The sequence below is a fragment of the Carcharhinus amblyrhynchos genome, chromosome 8, assembly GCF_965287045.1.
Source record: "Carcharhinus amblyrhynchos chromosome 8, sCarAmb.v2.hapA, whole genome shotgun sequence".
NCBI lineage: Eukaryota > Metazoa > Chordata > Chondrichthyes > Carcharhiniformes > Carcharhinidae > Carcharhinus > Carcharhinus amblyrhynchos.
The window spans coordinates 117,160,094-117,174,583 of NC_137331.1; the positions used below are offsets into that span (position 1 = coordinate 117,160,094).

A 14,490-nucleotide genomic window follows, 5' to 3' on the forward strand; every position below is an offset into this window, starting at 1 on the left:
GTGAGTGCATTTGGCCCATTTATTTGGTGCTCCGAATGGCACACCACCCCCATTAATATGGTACAGATTGGTGCCCTCTGTGGAAGAGGCAGATGCCCGGACCCTCGATCGGAAGTCCCTGACACAAATGGGAGCGGGTAGATTGGGAAGTGACGCGGTTAGTATTCGCTGCCGATTCCCCGGACGCTGTCCCTGTCCCGGATTCTGCTAGGCGGGGACCCTCAGGGAGGCGTGAGCTATCGTTGCGGAGAGACGGTGGAGCAGTGATGACTGTTTACCATCGCCCTGGAGGAATCATGGAAAGGCAGGCAGACAAATGTGTTTGAGCGCTGACTGAGCAAGCGTGGCGATGGCAGTGCCAATCTCGTGGTACAAATAGACTGACTCCACTCCCACTGGAGCGCGTCCAAACTGACTATCAGGGCCTGTACATCTTATTCTGAAATGAATGGGAGACAGATAGATTAAAAAATAAATAAATAGCGGAGCGATGCTGGAGAAACTGTAAATAAATCATTCATTTGGAACCTTATATACTTGGGAGGTTGTCACATCAGTGCAAATAGCAGGAGTAACAAAGATAGATGCACAGAGCATTGGAGCAAGCACATGCTGAAATATACCTCTGCCATTTAATTAAGCGATCCCGTGTTAAAATGCCAGCACCTGATGGATGTGTCTCATTCCTTAGTTTGCTTGTCTTGCTCTTAATAAAATGAATTTCGCCCAGTAAATATAACCGCATCTTTTTAATCATTGCGCAGGAACTGGACTTTGAAAATAAGTCAAGCTACAACCTGAAGATCGAAGTCACCAATAAAAACACTGACCCTCGATTCCAGGCCCTGGGGCCCTTCGTCGACACCACCACGGTGAAGCTGGTGGTGGAAGATGTGGACGAGGCCCCCGTGTTCAACTCGCCGCGCTACAGGATGTCCGTCTCTGAGGCGGCGAAGGTCGGCACGGCCGTCGGCACTGTTTCTGCCCACGACCCCGACGCGGCAAACAATCCCGTCAGGTCAGTATTCACCGCCTCGTGCACCCAGGGGAGAATGGAGCGGTGACAGGGGTGTGAGGATGGGACAGTTTGAGAGAGGGTGAAGGGCTGTGAAGTCTCCAGGAATAAATCTGACTGGAGTTGGATAAATAATAAATCAAATCAAATAAATATTGGCATCTATGGAGAGGATGGACAGGTTGGGTTTGGATTGTAGATGTCCCTTCCCCCATTCCTCCATCTATCCTTCTGTCTGTCCACCCACTCATTCATCAACCCAGCCACCTACCCATTCATCTGTCCCTCCCTCCATCCCTCCCTCTGTCCACCTATGCATTCATCTGTCCATCCACCCATCAATCTATCCACCCACCCATCTGTCCACCCGTGCTCCCTTCCCTTTCTCCTTCTGTCCCATTCTCCCTGCCTCCCTCCCTCCTTCTGGCAATCCAGGCACCCACCCACCCACCCATCCATCTACCCAGCTACTTACCTCCTTCTTTCCATCTTTATCTTCCCATTTGTCTGTCTATCCATCCACCCATCCATCCGTCCATCCATCCATCCACCCTTCTGTCCATCCATGCGTCCATGCATCCATCTGTCCATCCATCCATCCGTCCATCCATCCATCCATCCACCCATCTGGCCATCCGTGCATCCATCCATCCATCCGTCCATCCCCCACCATTTGTTTACCCTCTCCATAGATAACAATATTAGGTTTGATTTGATTTATTGTTATCACATGTATAATTTGATTTATTATTGTCACGTGTATTGTCTCATGCATACATGTACATGTATTCACATGTACAATGCAAAGTATTTTTTCTTGCACGCTATATAGATAAAGCACACCTTTCATAGAGTAACTAAGGGAGAAGGAAAGGGAAGAGTACCAAACGTAATGTTACAGACATAGGTAGGATGTAGAAAAAGATCAACTTAATGCAAGGTAGGACCATTCAAAAGTCTGATGGTAGCAGGGAAGAAGCTATTCTTGAGTTGGTTGGTATGTGACCTCAGATTTTCGTATATTTTCCCGATGGAAGAAGATGGAAGAGAGAATGTCCGAGGTGTGTGAGATCCTTGATTATGCTGGGTGCTTTTCCAAGGCAATGGGAAGTGTAGACAGAGTCAATGGATGGGAGACTGGTTTGTGTGATGCACTGGACTATATTCACAGCCCTTTGTCGTTTTGTGTGGTCTTGGTGAGAACAGGAGCTAAACCAAGCTGTAATACACCCAGAGAGGATGCCTTTTGCAGAACAAAGAACAAAGAAAATTGCAGCACAGGAACAGGCCCTTCGGCCCTCCAAGCCTGAACCGTTTATGCTGCCTGTCTGAACTAAAACCCCCTACCCTTCCGGGGATCATATCCCTCTATTCCCATCTTATTCATGTATTTGTCCAGATACCCCTTAAATAGTGCATCTGTAAAAGTTGGTGAGAGTTGAAGAGGACATGTCAAATTTCCTTAGCCTCCTGAGGAAGTAGAGATGTTGGTGGGCTTCCTTAACTATAGCGTCAGCGTGGGGGGACTGGCACAGGTTATTGGTGATTTTATTGCATGTTTCTAGCATGTTCCGTTTCTCTAGACGACGCTGGTGGATAGCCAGTTTTAATCCGCGAAAATGATTGAAGAACGTTAAGACTTGTCACTTTCAACTTTCCATCCAGATATTCGATAGATCGCAACACTGACCTGGAGCGATATTTTAACATCGACGCAACCACGGGGGTCATTACAATTGCAAAGTCGCTGGACAGGGAGACGAACGCAGAGCACAACATTACAGTTCTAGCGATGGAGAGCCGTAAGTGGTTTCCCATATAAATGCTTTTGTGAATTGCATTCACGTAGCACCGGACACATCCCCAGGAAGTCCCAAAGTGCTTTGCGGCCCCATTGTCGCGTCAGTCATGTGGCTGCCAATTTGTGAACAGCAAACCCCCACAAACAGCAATTAAATAAATGACAAGGGGGACTGTTTCTAACGACATTAGTTGGGGGAATATATGTTGGTCAGAGTGGCAAGGGAAACCCATCCCTGTGCTAATACCAAAATGCATTGTACTACCTATCACATCCATCTGAAAGGGGCAGAAAGGCCTCAGTTTTAAGGGAACAAAACAAAAAATGCTAGAAAGTCTCGGCAGGTCTGACAGCATAAGAACATAAGAAATAGGAGCAGGAGTAGGCCATCTAGCGCCTTGAGCCTGCCCCGCCATTCAATAAGATCATGGCTGATCTGAAAGTGGTTCAGTTCCACTTACCCGCCTGCTCTCCACAGCATCTGTGGAGAGAGAATAGAACCAACATTTCAAGGCAGGGTGACTCTTCAAAGATTATTTATTTTATTAGTGTCACAAGTAGGCTTAACAAAGAAGACAAAGATCAAAGAAAATTACAGCACAGGAACAGACCCTTTGGCCCTCCAAGCCTGCACCGACCATGCTGCCCGACTGAACTAAAACCCCCTCGTCCTCCGGGGACCATATCCCTCTATTCTCATCTATTTATGTTTTTGTCAAGCACCCTTTAAAACTCACTATCGTATCTGCTCCCACTACTTTCCCCAGCATTAACACTGCAATGAAGTTACTGTGAAAATGTCCTAGCCCCCACGCTACATTAGGCGTCAATGTACCTAACCAGCATGTCTTTTGGATAATGGGAGGAAACTGGAGCACCCGGAGAAAACTCACACAGACAGGGGGAGAACGTGCAGACTCCACACAGACAGTCACCCAAGCTGGGAATCGAACCCAAGTCCCTGGCGCTGTGAGGCAGCGGTGCTAACTACTGTGCCACCATACCACCCACCAGAAGCGTTGGCTCTCTCCTCTCTCCACAAATGCTGTCAGACCCACTGAGATTTCCAGCATTTTCTGCTTTTGTTTCAGAATCCAGCATCCGCAGTATTATCTCAATTTTGAGGTCTCGTCTCAAATGTGGGCAGTACGGCGTTCCCCCAGTACTGCACTGGGAATGTCACTCGAGATTCTGTACTCGATCTGGGAACGTGTGATCTGCTGACAAGCTGCCAGTTCATTAATGAAAGTGACTCTGTGCTCTTGATGTGCAGTCAACGGTAAAGCCAAGATTGTCTTTTGAATTGAAGAATGCAAAGTAAGGTGACAGCATAAACGTATCAATTAAGGAAAAGAGAAGCTGATGATGCTTTTCACTGCAGCATCTGTACACCTTCTCATGCTCTGCTCTGATTGATACAGTTACTAAAACTGTTCCTATCTGTCTGGAACCTTCAAACTAAGTTAGAATCCAAAGATCTTCAGGAAAGGAATCAAGGGGGTACCATTTCCTATTTCATTGCTATTTATTTATTTTTGTTGGGGCAGGAATTTTTTGGGCACATCATCTTAGCCCACTCTCATGTACTGGCCTGTATAAATTAGGGGATGGTAGCCATGATGTGGGGAAGCCAGCGTTGGACTGGGGTAAACTATAAATTCGAGGAGACAGTGACATAGTAGTATTGACGTTGGACTTGTAATCCCAGGGTAGGCCATGCTGTGGGACCACGGTTCAAATCCCACCATTCTAGATGGTGAATTCAATGAAAATTTGGAATTATAAGTTTAATGATGACCGTTTCAATTGCCGACTGCTGTTTAAAAAAAAAAGCCCACTGGTTTGATAATGTCCTTTCAGGAAGGAAATATGATCATAAGATATCAGAGCAGAATTAGGCCATTCGGCCCATTGAATCTGCTCCACCATTCAATCATGGCTGATAAGTTTCTCAACCTGATTCTCTCGCCTTTTCTTCAGAATCTTTGATCGATTTACCAATCAAAGATCTATCCATCTCTGTCTTAAATACACTCAATGACCTGGCCTCCACAGTCCTCTGTGCCAATGAATTTCACAGATTCACCACCCTCTGGCTGAAGAAATTCTTCCCCATCTTGGTTCTGAAGTGTCATTCCTTTACTCTGAGGCTGTTCCCTTAAATCCTAATCTATCCAACTAATGGAAATATCCTCTCCACGTCCACTCTATCTGAGCCTTTCAGTAAGTTTCAGTGAGATCCTCCCCTCATCTTTCTAAACTCCTTTGAGCATAGGCCCAAAGCCCTCAAACGTTCTTGATACATCAAGCTTCTCATTCCTGGGATCGTTCTTGAGAACCTCCTCTTTGCCCACCCTACCTGGTCTGGCCTACACGTGACTCCAGATCCACAAAATGGCTGGCTCTTCACTGTCACTCAGTTCAAGGGCAATTAGGGATGGGCAACAAATGCTGGTTTCCGAGACAGCGATGAGGAGAAATATCTTCTCTCGATGGTGAGTCTGTGGAATTCTTTACTGCGGAGGGCTGCAGAGGTTGGGCTGTTCAGTATGTTCAAGGCTGAGATACACGGACCTTTGATCAATGAGGGTTATGGGGACAAGGCAGGGAAATGAAGTTGAGGATAATATCTTTGGCACCAGGTGATGGAAGGGGCAAACAAAAGGAACAGAAAGGCCCAGAGCACTAAATGTCTTGGATAAGAGCAGCAGGTGAGAAATTGGAGATTGCTATTGACCGGACCATTTGGAAACTTGGGATTCTTTGTACTTTGAACCAGAGGGATGGCCAGTGAGTGGTTAGGATCATTCGCTTCAGAATCACGGTGTGCTTAAGGGGTAGTCTGATAATCATACATGGGAGAAAAGGGAATGAAGCATTTGCTGATAGGGTGAGATGAAGTAGGGTGGAACAAAGCACTGGCTAGGGTCAGTTAGAATCACAGAATCCCGAAAGACTGGAAAATCTATTGAGCTGTTTGCAAAGGTGAACAAGTGATCCTTGTAGAATATCAGATTTATCTTCTTCCAGATCCACTCAAATATTTCAGTGTGTACGGAATGTTCCTTGGCAACAAGTAAGTAAACAATAAAATTCCTCCTGGGTACCCTGTAGCACTTATCCCTACAGTGCAGAAGGAGGCCATTCGGCCCACCGAGCCTGCACCAGCACCAATCCTACCCAAGCTCTATCACCGGAACCCCACACATTTACCCTGCTAATCTCTCCAACACTAAGGGACAATTTAGTTTAGCCAATCAACCTCACGTCTTTGAACCATGAGAGGAAACCGGAGCTCCCAAAGGAAACCCACGCAGATATGGGAAGGGTGTGTAGAGTCCGCAAAGACAGTGACCCAAGGTGGGAATTGAACCCAAGCCCCTTGTGCCGTGAGGCAGCAGTGCTAACCTTTATGCCACCCCCATGATGTTGATACAATATTATACCTGACCAATTGGAGAGTGCAGTTGGTTCTACAATTCCATAACCTGGAATTCCCACCCAGTTGAGAGTCTGCGTCCCCCGATTGAAGTTGGTACAAGGAGAGGCATCTTGATTGGTTGTACTAAGTATACGAGGAAGTATGCGACTAGGTAAAAGACAGCGGGCTGGATTTAATGCCCCCTCTCTCCCTGCCAATAGTTATGAAGGTGGGTAGGTTGGCGGGGGGATCTTACTAAATCTAGCACAGGCCCTACCCATCACCTACCTGCCCACACTTGTACCCATTGGCTCACTCACCTGCCTGCGGACCAGTTGAGGCCATAAATGAGCAATCAATGCTTCCTTAACATAGAAAAAAAAGAATAGAAAATAGAAGCAGGAGTAGGCCATTCAGCCCTTCGAGCTTGCCGTGCTCCCTCTGGGATTTAACCAGTGGTGAGATAGGCCCACACCGAATGGCCAGCTCAGCAGCTTTTCCTGAGTAGGCCAGTGATGGGTACGGGATCTCCCCACGTGGTTTTACTTAACCCACACCCCTGGATTTCTCACCTCCCATGGCCCCCAACACCCAGCACATCCCCTCCTCCTCCCCCTGCCCCACCTTATTAGGGTTCGCCAACTTGGCACCCAGCAAGAACCCAAAACTCTTGCCCAGGTCCCGATTCAGTGGCGCACAAATCCATTCCCAAGTGCTGGAGAACTGGCGGCTTCTGGTTGGCTGGGAACTCTCTGAGGTGGGACATCCTGTGATGGAGGGGCAGAAGGGCCTCCTCAGTTCTATTGATGGCCAAGGGGACATTGAACAGCTGTGAGGCACGGTGGCACAGTGGTTGGCACTGCTGCCCCACAGCGCCAGGAACCCGGGTTCGATTCCCAGCTTGGGTCACTCACTGTCTGTGTGGAGTTTGTACATTCTCCCCGTGTCTGCTTGGGTTTCCTCCCACACTTCAAAGATGTGCAGGTTAGGTGGATTGGCTGGGATTAATTGCCCCTTAGTGTCCCAAGATGTGCAGGCAAGGGGGATTAGCAGGATAAATACTTGGAGTCATGGGGAACAGGTGTGGGTGGGATTGCCCCTTAGTGTCAGGGGGATTCCGCGGGGTTACAAGGATAGGACTTGGGTGGGATTGTTGTCGATGGGCTGAGTGGCCTACTTCTGCACTGTAGTGATCATTTCACTTAAAGTGGCTTCCCATTACTCCAGGCCAGAGACTCTGATGATGAGTGTGTTTGCGTATTTCAGAAAATGGTAATGCTTTTAACTTTGAAACAATCACTTCTTTTCCCCTAGTTAATCTGCACCCAAACACTGTGCCGACTTACCATGTAATCTGCAGAGAAAAGCTGTTTGTATTCATGTTTTGCAAGCTCGAAGGAAAGGTCATTATTTTCCCTCAGACAGTATAAAATGCTTGCATTTACTGTTCCAGATACCAATTCTCCTGCTCCAAGTCTGAGCTCAAATAATAAACTTAACTCACAAATTCTACATTGACTGAATTCAGCACTAATCCTCTTTTTTTTTGCCTGTCGTGGTACTGTCACTGAACGAGTAATCCAGAGACCCCAGGGTAATGTTCTGGGGAACCCAGGTTCGAATCCCACTACAGCAGATGGTGGAATTTGAATTCAGTGAAAATCAGGAGTTAAAGGTTTAATGATGATTGTCATAAAAATCCATTTGGTTCATTAATGCCCCATAGGGAAGGGAATCTGCTGACCTTACATGGTCTGGCCTACAAATGTTTCCAAATTAGGGGCAGCACAGCAGTACAGTGGTTAGCACTATTGCCTCACAGCGCCAGGGACTCGATTCAAATTCTGGCCTTGGGTCACTGTCTGAGTGGAGTTTGCACATTCTCCCCGTATCTGCATGGGTTTTGTTCGAGTGCTCTGGTTTCCTCCCACAGTCCAAAGGTGTACAGGTTAGGTGGATTGACTATGCCAAATTGGCCCTTAGTGTCCAAAGATGTGCAGGTTAGGTGGATTGGCCGTGCTAAATTGGCCCTTAGTGTCCAAATATGTGCAGATTAGGTGGATTGGCCATGCTAAATTGGCCCTTAGTGTCCAAAGATGTGCAGGTTAGGTGGATTGGCCATGCTAAATTGGCCCTTAGTGTCCAAATATGTGCAGATTAGGTGGATTGGCCATGCCAAATTGGCCCTTAGTGTCCAAAGATGTGCAGGTTAGGTGGATTGGCCATGCCAAATTGCCCCTTAGTGTTAGGGGGACTAGCTTGGGCAAATGAAGGGGGTTATGGGGATAGACCTAGGTGGGATTGTGGTTGGTGCAGACTCAGTGCGCTGAATAGCTTCTTTCTGCACTGTAGGGATTCTATGATTTAATGAGATCGAGAACAATATGGTTAACTCTTAAATTACCTCTGAAATGGCTGAGTGAGCCACTCCATTCAAGGGAAAATTCAAGGGCGGGCATTAAAGGCTGGCCTCCCAGCAACGCCCACGTATCATAAACTTCAATTGAAGATTGAATTTAGGAGTCGCAGTGTAATGTTGCAACTGTACACTACTCTAGTGCGGCCGCACTTGGAGTACTGTGTGCAGTTCTGGTCCCCGCATTACAAGAAGGATGTGGAGGCGTTGGAGAGGGTGCAGAGGAGGTTTACTAGGATGTTGCCTGGTATGGTGGGGAGGTCCTATGAGGAGAGACTGAGGGATCTAGGGTTGTTTTCGTTGGAAAGAAGGCGGCTAAGAGGGGATCTTATTGAAACATATAAGATGATTAGAGGTTTAGATAGGGTGGATAGTGATAGCCTTTTTCCTCGGATGGAGAAAGCTAGCACGAGGGGGCATGGCTTTAAATTAAGGGGGGGTAGCTACAGGACGGATGTCAGGGGTAGGTTCTTTACCCAGCGGGTGGTGAGGGATTGGAATGCCCTGCCTGCTGCAGTTGTAAATGCGTCTAGTTTGGGGGCGTTTAAGAGATCTCTGGATAGGTTTATGGACGAAAAGGGATTGGTATAGGCTAGTGGGTCATTGTTTTTGTAACTGGTCGGCGCAACATCGTGGGCCGAAGGGCCTGTTCTGCGCTGTAATGTTCTATGTTCTATGTTCTATGTTCTATGTTCAACTACCCATGCTTCTGTAAAATTCGTTTTTGGGTTGTAGGCATCTCTGGTTGGCCAGTATTTATTGCCCATCCCCAGTTTCCCGTGTTCAGGGTACAGTTGAGTCAACCACATTGCTTTGGCTCTGGAGTCACGTGTAGACCTGACTAGGTAAGAGTGGCAGATTTCCTTCCCTACAGGACATTAGTGAACCTGATGGGTTTTTCCAACAATCGACAATGGTCATCAGTAAATTTTTAATTCCAGATATTTTTTATTGAATTCAAATTCCACCATCTGCCGTGGTGGGATTCGAATCCAGGTGCCCAAAACATGAACAGAGTTTTTGGACTAATAGCCGAGCGGTACTATCATTAAGCCATCACCTCCCCCGCGGCAGTGGTGTTTGTAGTGAGGCAGTGATGCCTCTCCACACTCTTGTACAGTGCCAGACCCAGGGTTGTAATTGCCACTGTCAAAGCTAGTTTTATTGACTATGCTTTGTGATAAACTCAGATCTCCTTTCACCCAAATCTCTGATACTTGAGAACAATCATTGCTGTCTGGGTATCTTCTCCGGTGCCCTAGCGCTGCTGTAAGATACGATTCTGAGACTGTCAATGATGTTTCCCATTCACGATAGATTGCTGTTATAACTCACACCCAGCTCCGAGTGCAGGGTTGCTAGTTGATGCTTATAGAGCCTATTCTTTAATCTTAGTGGTCTCAATGAGTGGGATTTTACTCATCCTGAAACAGTAAAAAGTCCAAAGATGTGCGGGTTCAGTGGATTGGCTCTGCTAAATTGCCCCTTAGTGTCAGGGGGATTAGCTGGGGTAAATGCATGGGGTAATGAGAATAGGACCTGGGTGAGATTGTGGTTGCTGCAGACTCAATGGGCCGAATGGCCTCCTTCTGAACTGTAGGGATTCTATGAAAATCCCACCCGAGGTCAACGGACCTTTCCATCCTCCAGCTCTTGCCCACTTCAATTCTCATTGTAGGCGGGACAGTGAAATTTCAGCCATTTAAGGTATTTCACCCGCCTCTCCTGCTTTTCCACCTGTTTTTCCTTTGTTTCTGGTTTGAACATAAGAAAATAAGAACATAAGAAATAGGAGCAGGAGTAGGCCATCTAGCCCTTCGAGCCTGCCCCGCCATTCAATAAGATCATGGCTGATCTGAAGTGGATCAGTTCCACTTTCCCGCCCTCTCCCCATAACCCTTAATCCCCTTGCCTACCAAAAACCTATCAACCCGCGTCTTAAATATATTTAGCGAGGCAGCCTCAACCACTTCAACGGGCAGAGAATTCCAGAGATTCACCACCCTTTGAGTGAAGAAGTTCCTCCTCAACTCCATGGGTGGCAATTGAGCGATGAATGGGACTATGTCAGTCCAATGTCTGCATTTTCTTACCCCATTCCTTTAAATCGATCTGGGTTACATCTTACAGCACCTGGAACAAAATCTGGAAGTGACAGTGGGAGAGGGGCAATTTTTCACCCTAAGCGTCCATCAGGATACTGATCAGATTGCTTGCCACCCTGGTTTAATACCCCGAAGGTATATTGGGTCATTTCAGAGGGCAGGTGAGAGTCAACCACATGTGCAGTGGGTCTGGATTCACACATAGACCAGATTACCTCAGGAGAGCACATTTACCTCCATCAAGGACTTTGGTGTATCAGGTGGAACTTTCTGACAACTTGATAGTTTCATGAATGCCATGGCCAATGTATCTTTGGACTGTGGGAGGAAACCAGAGCACCCGGAGGAAACCCCATGTAGACACGGGGAGAACGTGCAGACTCTACACAGTCACCCAAGCCTGATGCTGTGAGGCAACAGTCTAACCACTGTGCCTCTGTGCTGCCCCTTTGTCCAGGCCTATGTCCAGATGCAGATGTATGAACTTTCTATGATTCAAGTAAATGCAGCAAAGTGAGTTTAGATGCAGGGCTCATTTTTTAGCCAGCAGAAACATGATGGGCCAAATGGCCTCCTGTGCCCTGAACTTTCTTTGATTCTAGATCGATGTATGAATTAAATTTAAAGTATATTTATTAGTGTCACAAGTAGGCTTACTGAAACTCTGCAATGAAGTTACTGTGAAAGTCCCTGAGCTATCCTAGCGCTTGTTCGGGTATACCGAGGGGGAACTTAGCCTGGCCAGTGCTCCTAACCAGCAGGTCTTTCAGACTGTGGGAGGAAACCGGAGCACCCGAAGGAAACCCACACAGAAACGGGGAGAATGCGCCAACTCCGCACAAACAGTGACCCAAGCTGGGAATCGAACCCGGGTCCCTGGTGCTGTGAGGCAGCGCTGCTAACCTCTGTGCCACCCTTAGAAGTGTGGACTGGCATGTAGGTAAAGCGGAGCACTCAGATTTCAGGGGCAGGCTTGCCCCTCTGCCAAACACCAGGGCAGAAGAGCAGCTATGAGCGCGACAGGTTTTCGAGAAGAGGGTGGCAACTGGTGAGCAGTTTCTGTTAGCAATGCCTTTGGGGAAATGAACCCAGAATGGAACTGACACTGCAGCAACTTTGCCAAGGTGAAGCTCTGCCCCAGTTTCCAGACCAGCTCCTTCCTATACAGCTGAATGTAAAACCTCCCAGAGACCAAACTGAGCAACGCAATCGAATGTAATCAATTAGTGACTGCAATAAGACCAAAGGGATCTCAAGGTTACTGAATTAAACCAAACTTACGCTGGACATATATTTATATAATAGCAGAAGGGGAAGTTTCAGATCACTGGTTTTAATTATTTGCTGTGCTCCATACGATAACTTACCAAGAGCAGATCCACCGAGTTTGAACTCATATAAACCGAGTTTTTACAAGTTTAGAATCACAGTGCAGAGGAGGCCATTCTGCCCATCGAATCTGCACAGACACATTAGAAACACCCAAACTCTCACCTAATCCCATCTGCCAGCACTTGATCCATAGCCCTGATTTAAATTAATTGTGAGTTAAATTAATTGCGTAAAACCAAAAGGGCAACACGGTGGCACAGTGGTTAGCACTGCTGCCTCACAGTGCCAGAGACCCGAGTTTAATTCCCAGCTTGGGTGACCGTCTGTGTGGAATCTGCACATTCGCCCCGTGTCTGCGTGGATTTCCTCCAGGTACTCCAGTATCCTTCCACAGTCCAAAAGTCATGCTAAATTCCCCCTCAATGTACTCTTTGGCCCAATTTGTCCATGCTGCCCAGTTTTTACCATTAGGCTGACCCCATTTGCTCGCATTTGGCCCATATCCCTGTATACCAATTGTACCCATGCAATCTAAATCCTTCTTTAAAAACAAAATTATATCGGCCACTCCTGCTACTTCTGGCAGCTCGTTCCAGACACTCACCACCCTCTGTGTGAAAGATTTGCTCCTTAGACACTTTTGTATCTCTCCCCTCTCATCTTAAACCTATGCCCTCTACTTTTAGACTCCCCTACCTTTGGAAAAGATGTTGACTATCTTTAGCTGATCTATGCCCCTCATTATTTTATAGACCTCTATAAGATCACCCCTCAGCCTTCTACACTCCAGAGAACAAAGTCCCAGTCTATCCAGCCTCTCCTTATAATGCAAACCATCAAATCCTGGTAGCATCCTAGTTAATCTTTTCTGCACTCTTTCTAGTTTAATAATATCCTTTCTATAATAGGGTGGCCAGAACTGTACACAGTATTCCAAGTGTGGCCTTATCAATGTCTTGAGCAACTTAAACAAGACGTCCCAATTCCAGTATTCAGTGTTCTGACCAATGAAACCAAGCATGATAAATGCCTTCTTCACCACTCTGTCCACCTGTGACTCCATTTTGAAGGAGCTATGAACCTGTACCCCTAGATCTCTTTGTTCTGTAACACTCCCCAACACCCTACCATAAACTGCTCTGATTCCATCTACCAAAATGTATCACCTCAAATTTAACTAAATTAAACTCCATCTGCCATTCATCAGCCCATTGGCCCAACTGATCAAGATCCCGTTGCAATTGGAGATAACCTTCTTATCTGTCCATTGTGCCACCAATCTTGATGTCATCTGCAAACTTACTAACCATGCCTTCTATATTCTCACCCAGATCATTAATATAAATGACAGATAACAGTGACCCAGCACTGATCCCTGAGGCATACCGCTGTAAAAAGTCTGACAACACCAGGCCTCCAGTTTGAAAAACAACCTTCTACAACCACCCTCTGGCTTCTGTCATCAAGTCAATTTTATATCCATTTGGCTCCCTCACCCTGGATCCCGTGAAGTTTAACAAAGAACAAAGAAGAAAGAAAATTACAGCACAGGAACAGGCCCTTCAACCCTCCAAGTCTGCACCCACCATGCTGCCTGACTTAACTAAAACCCCCTAGCCTTCCAGGGACCATATCCCTCTATTCCCATCCTATTCATGTATTTGTCCAGATGCCCCTTAAAAATCACTATCGTATCTGCTTCCACTACCTCACCGGGTAATAAGTTCCAGGCACCCACCACCCTCTGTGTAAAGAATCTGCTTCGTACATTCCTTATCTGTTTAACTTTATGCAGTAACCTACCATGTGGTACCCTGTCAAAGGCCTTGCTAAAGTCCATGTAGACAACATCAACTGCATTGCCCTCATTGACCTTCTTGGTTACGCGTTCAAAAAACTCAATCAAATTCTTGAGACATGATTTTCCACTCACAAATCCATGCTGACTCTCCCTAATGAGTCCTTGCCTCTCTAAATGGCTATAGTCCCAGTCTCTCAGTATCAGGGGGATTAATAGGGTAAATACGAAGGTTTAAGGTAATAGGATCTGGATGGGATTGTTGTCAGCGCTGGCTCAATGAGTCAAATGACCTCTTTCTGCACTTCAGAGATTCAAAACACTGCGGATGCTGGAAATCTGAAAAGAAAATTCTAGATAAACTCAGCAGGTCTGGCGGCAACAGTGGAGTGAGAAACAGAGTTAACATTTCAGTCTCTTCTTCAGACCTAATACCGAATTGAAATGTTAACCCCATTCATGTCTCCACAGGTATTGCCAGACCTGCTGAGTTTACCCAGCAACTTCTGTTAAGTTAAGCATCAGCTCTGCATGGGCGATTGACTCAGATCCCTGGCGCTGTGAGGCGGCAGTGCTAAGCAGTGGGAAGTGAGTCCTGGGTT

General features: G+C 46.7%; 1 protein-coding gene across 1 annotated transcript in view; it reads left to right on the plus strand.

The window, feature by feature from the left end:
* Window positions 1-14,490, plus strand: part of LOC145346862 (cadherin-7-like) — a 167,743-nt gene that overhangs the window by 128,046 nt on the left and 25,207 nt on the right. Inside the window, exons 7-8 of the mRNA XM_080194706.1 lie at window positions 765-1,018; window positions 2,681-2,817. Of these exons, the coding sequence (XP_080050832.1) occupies window positions 765-1,018; window positions 2,681-2,817 (391 nt within the window). The remainder of the gene's footprint in view (window positions 1-764; window positions 1,019-2,680; window positions 2,818-14,490) is intronic.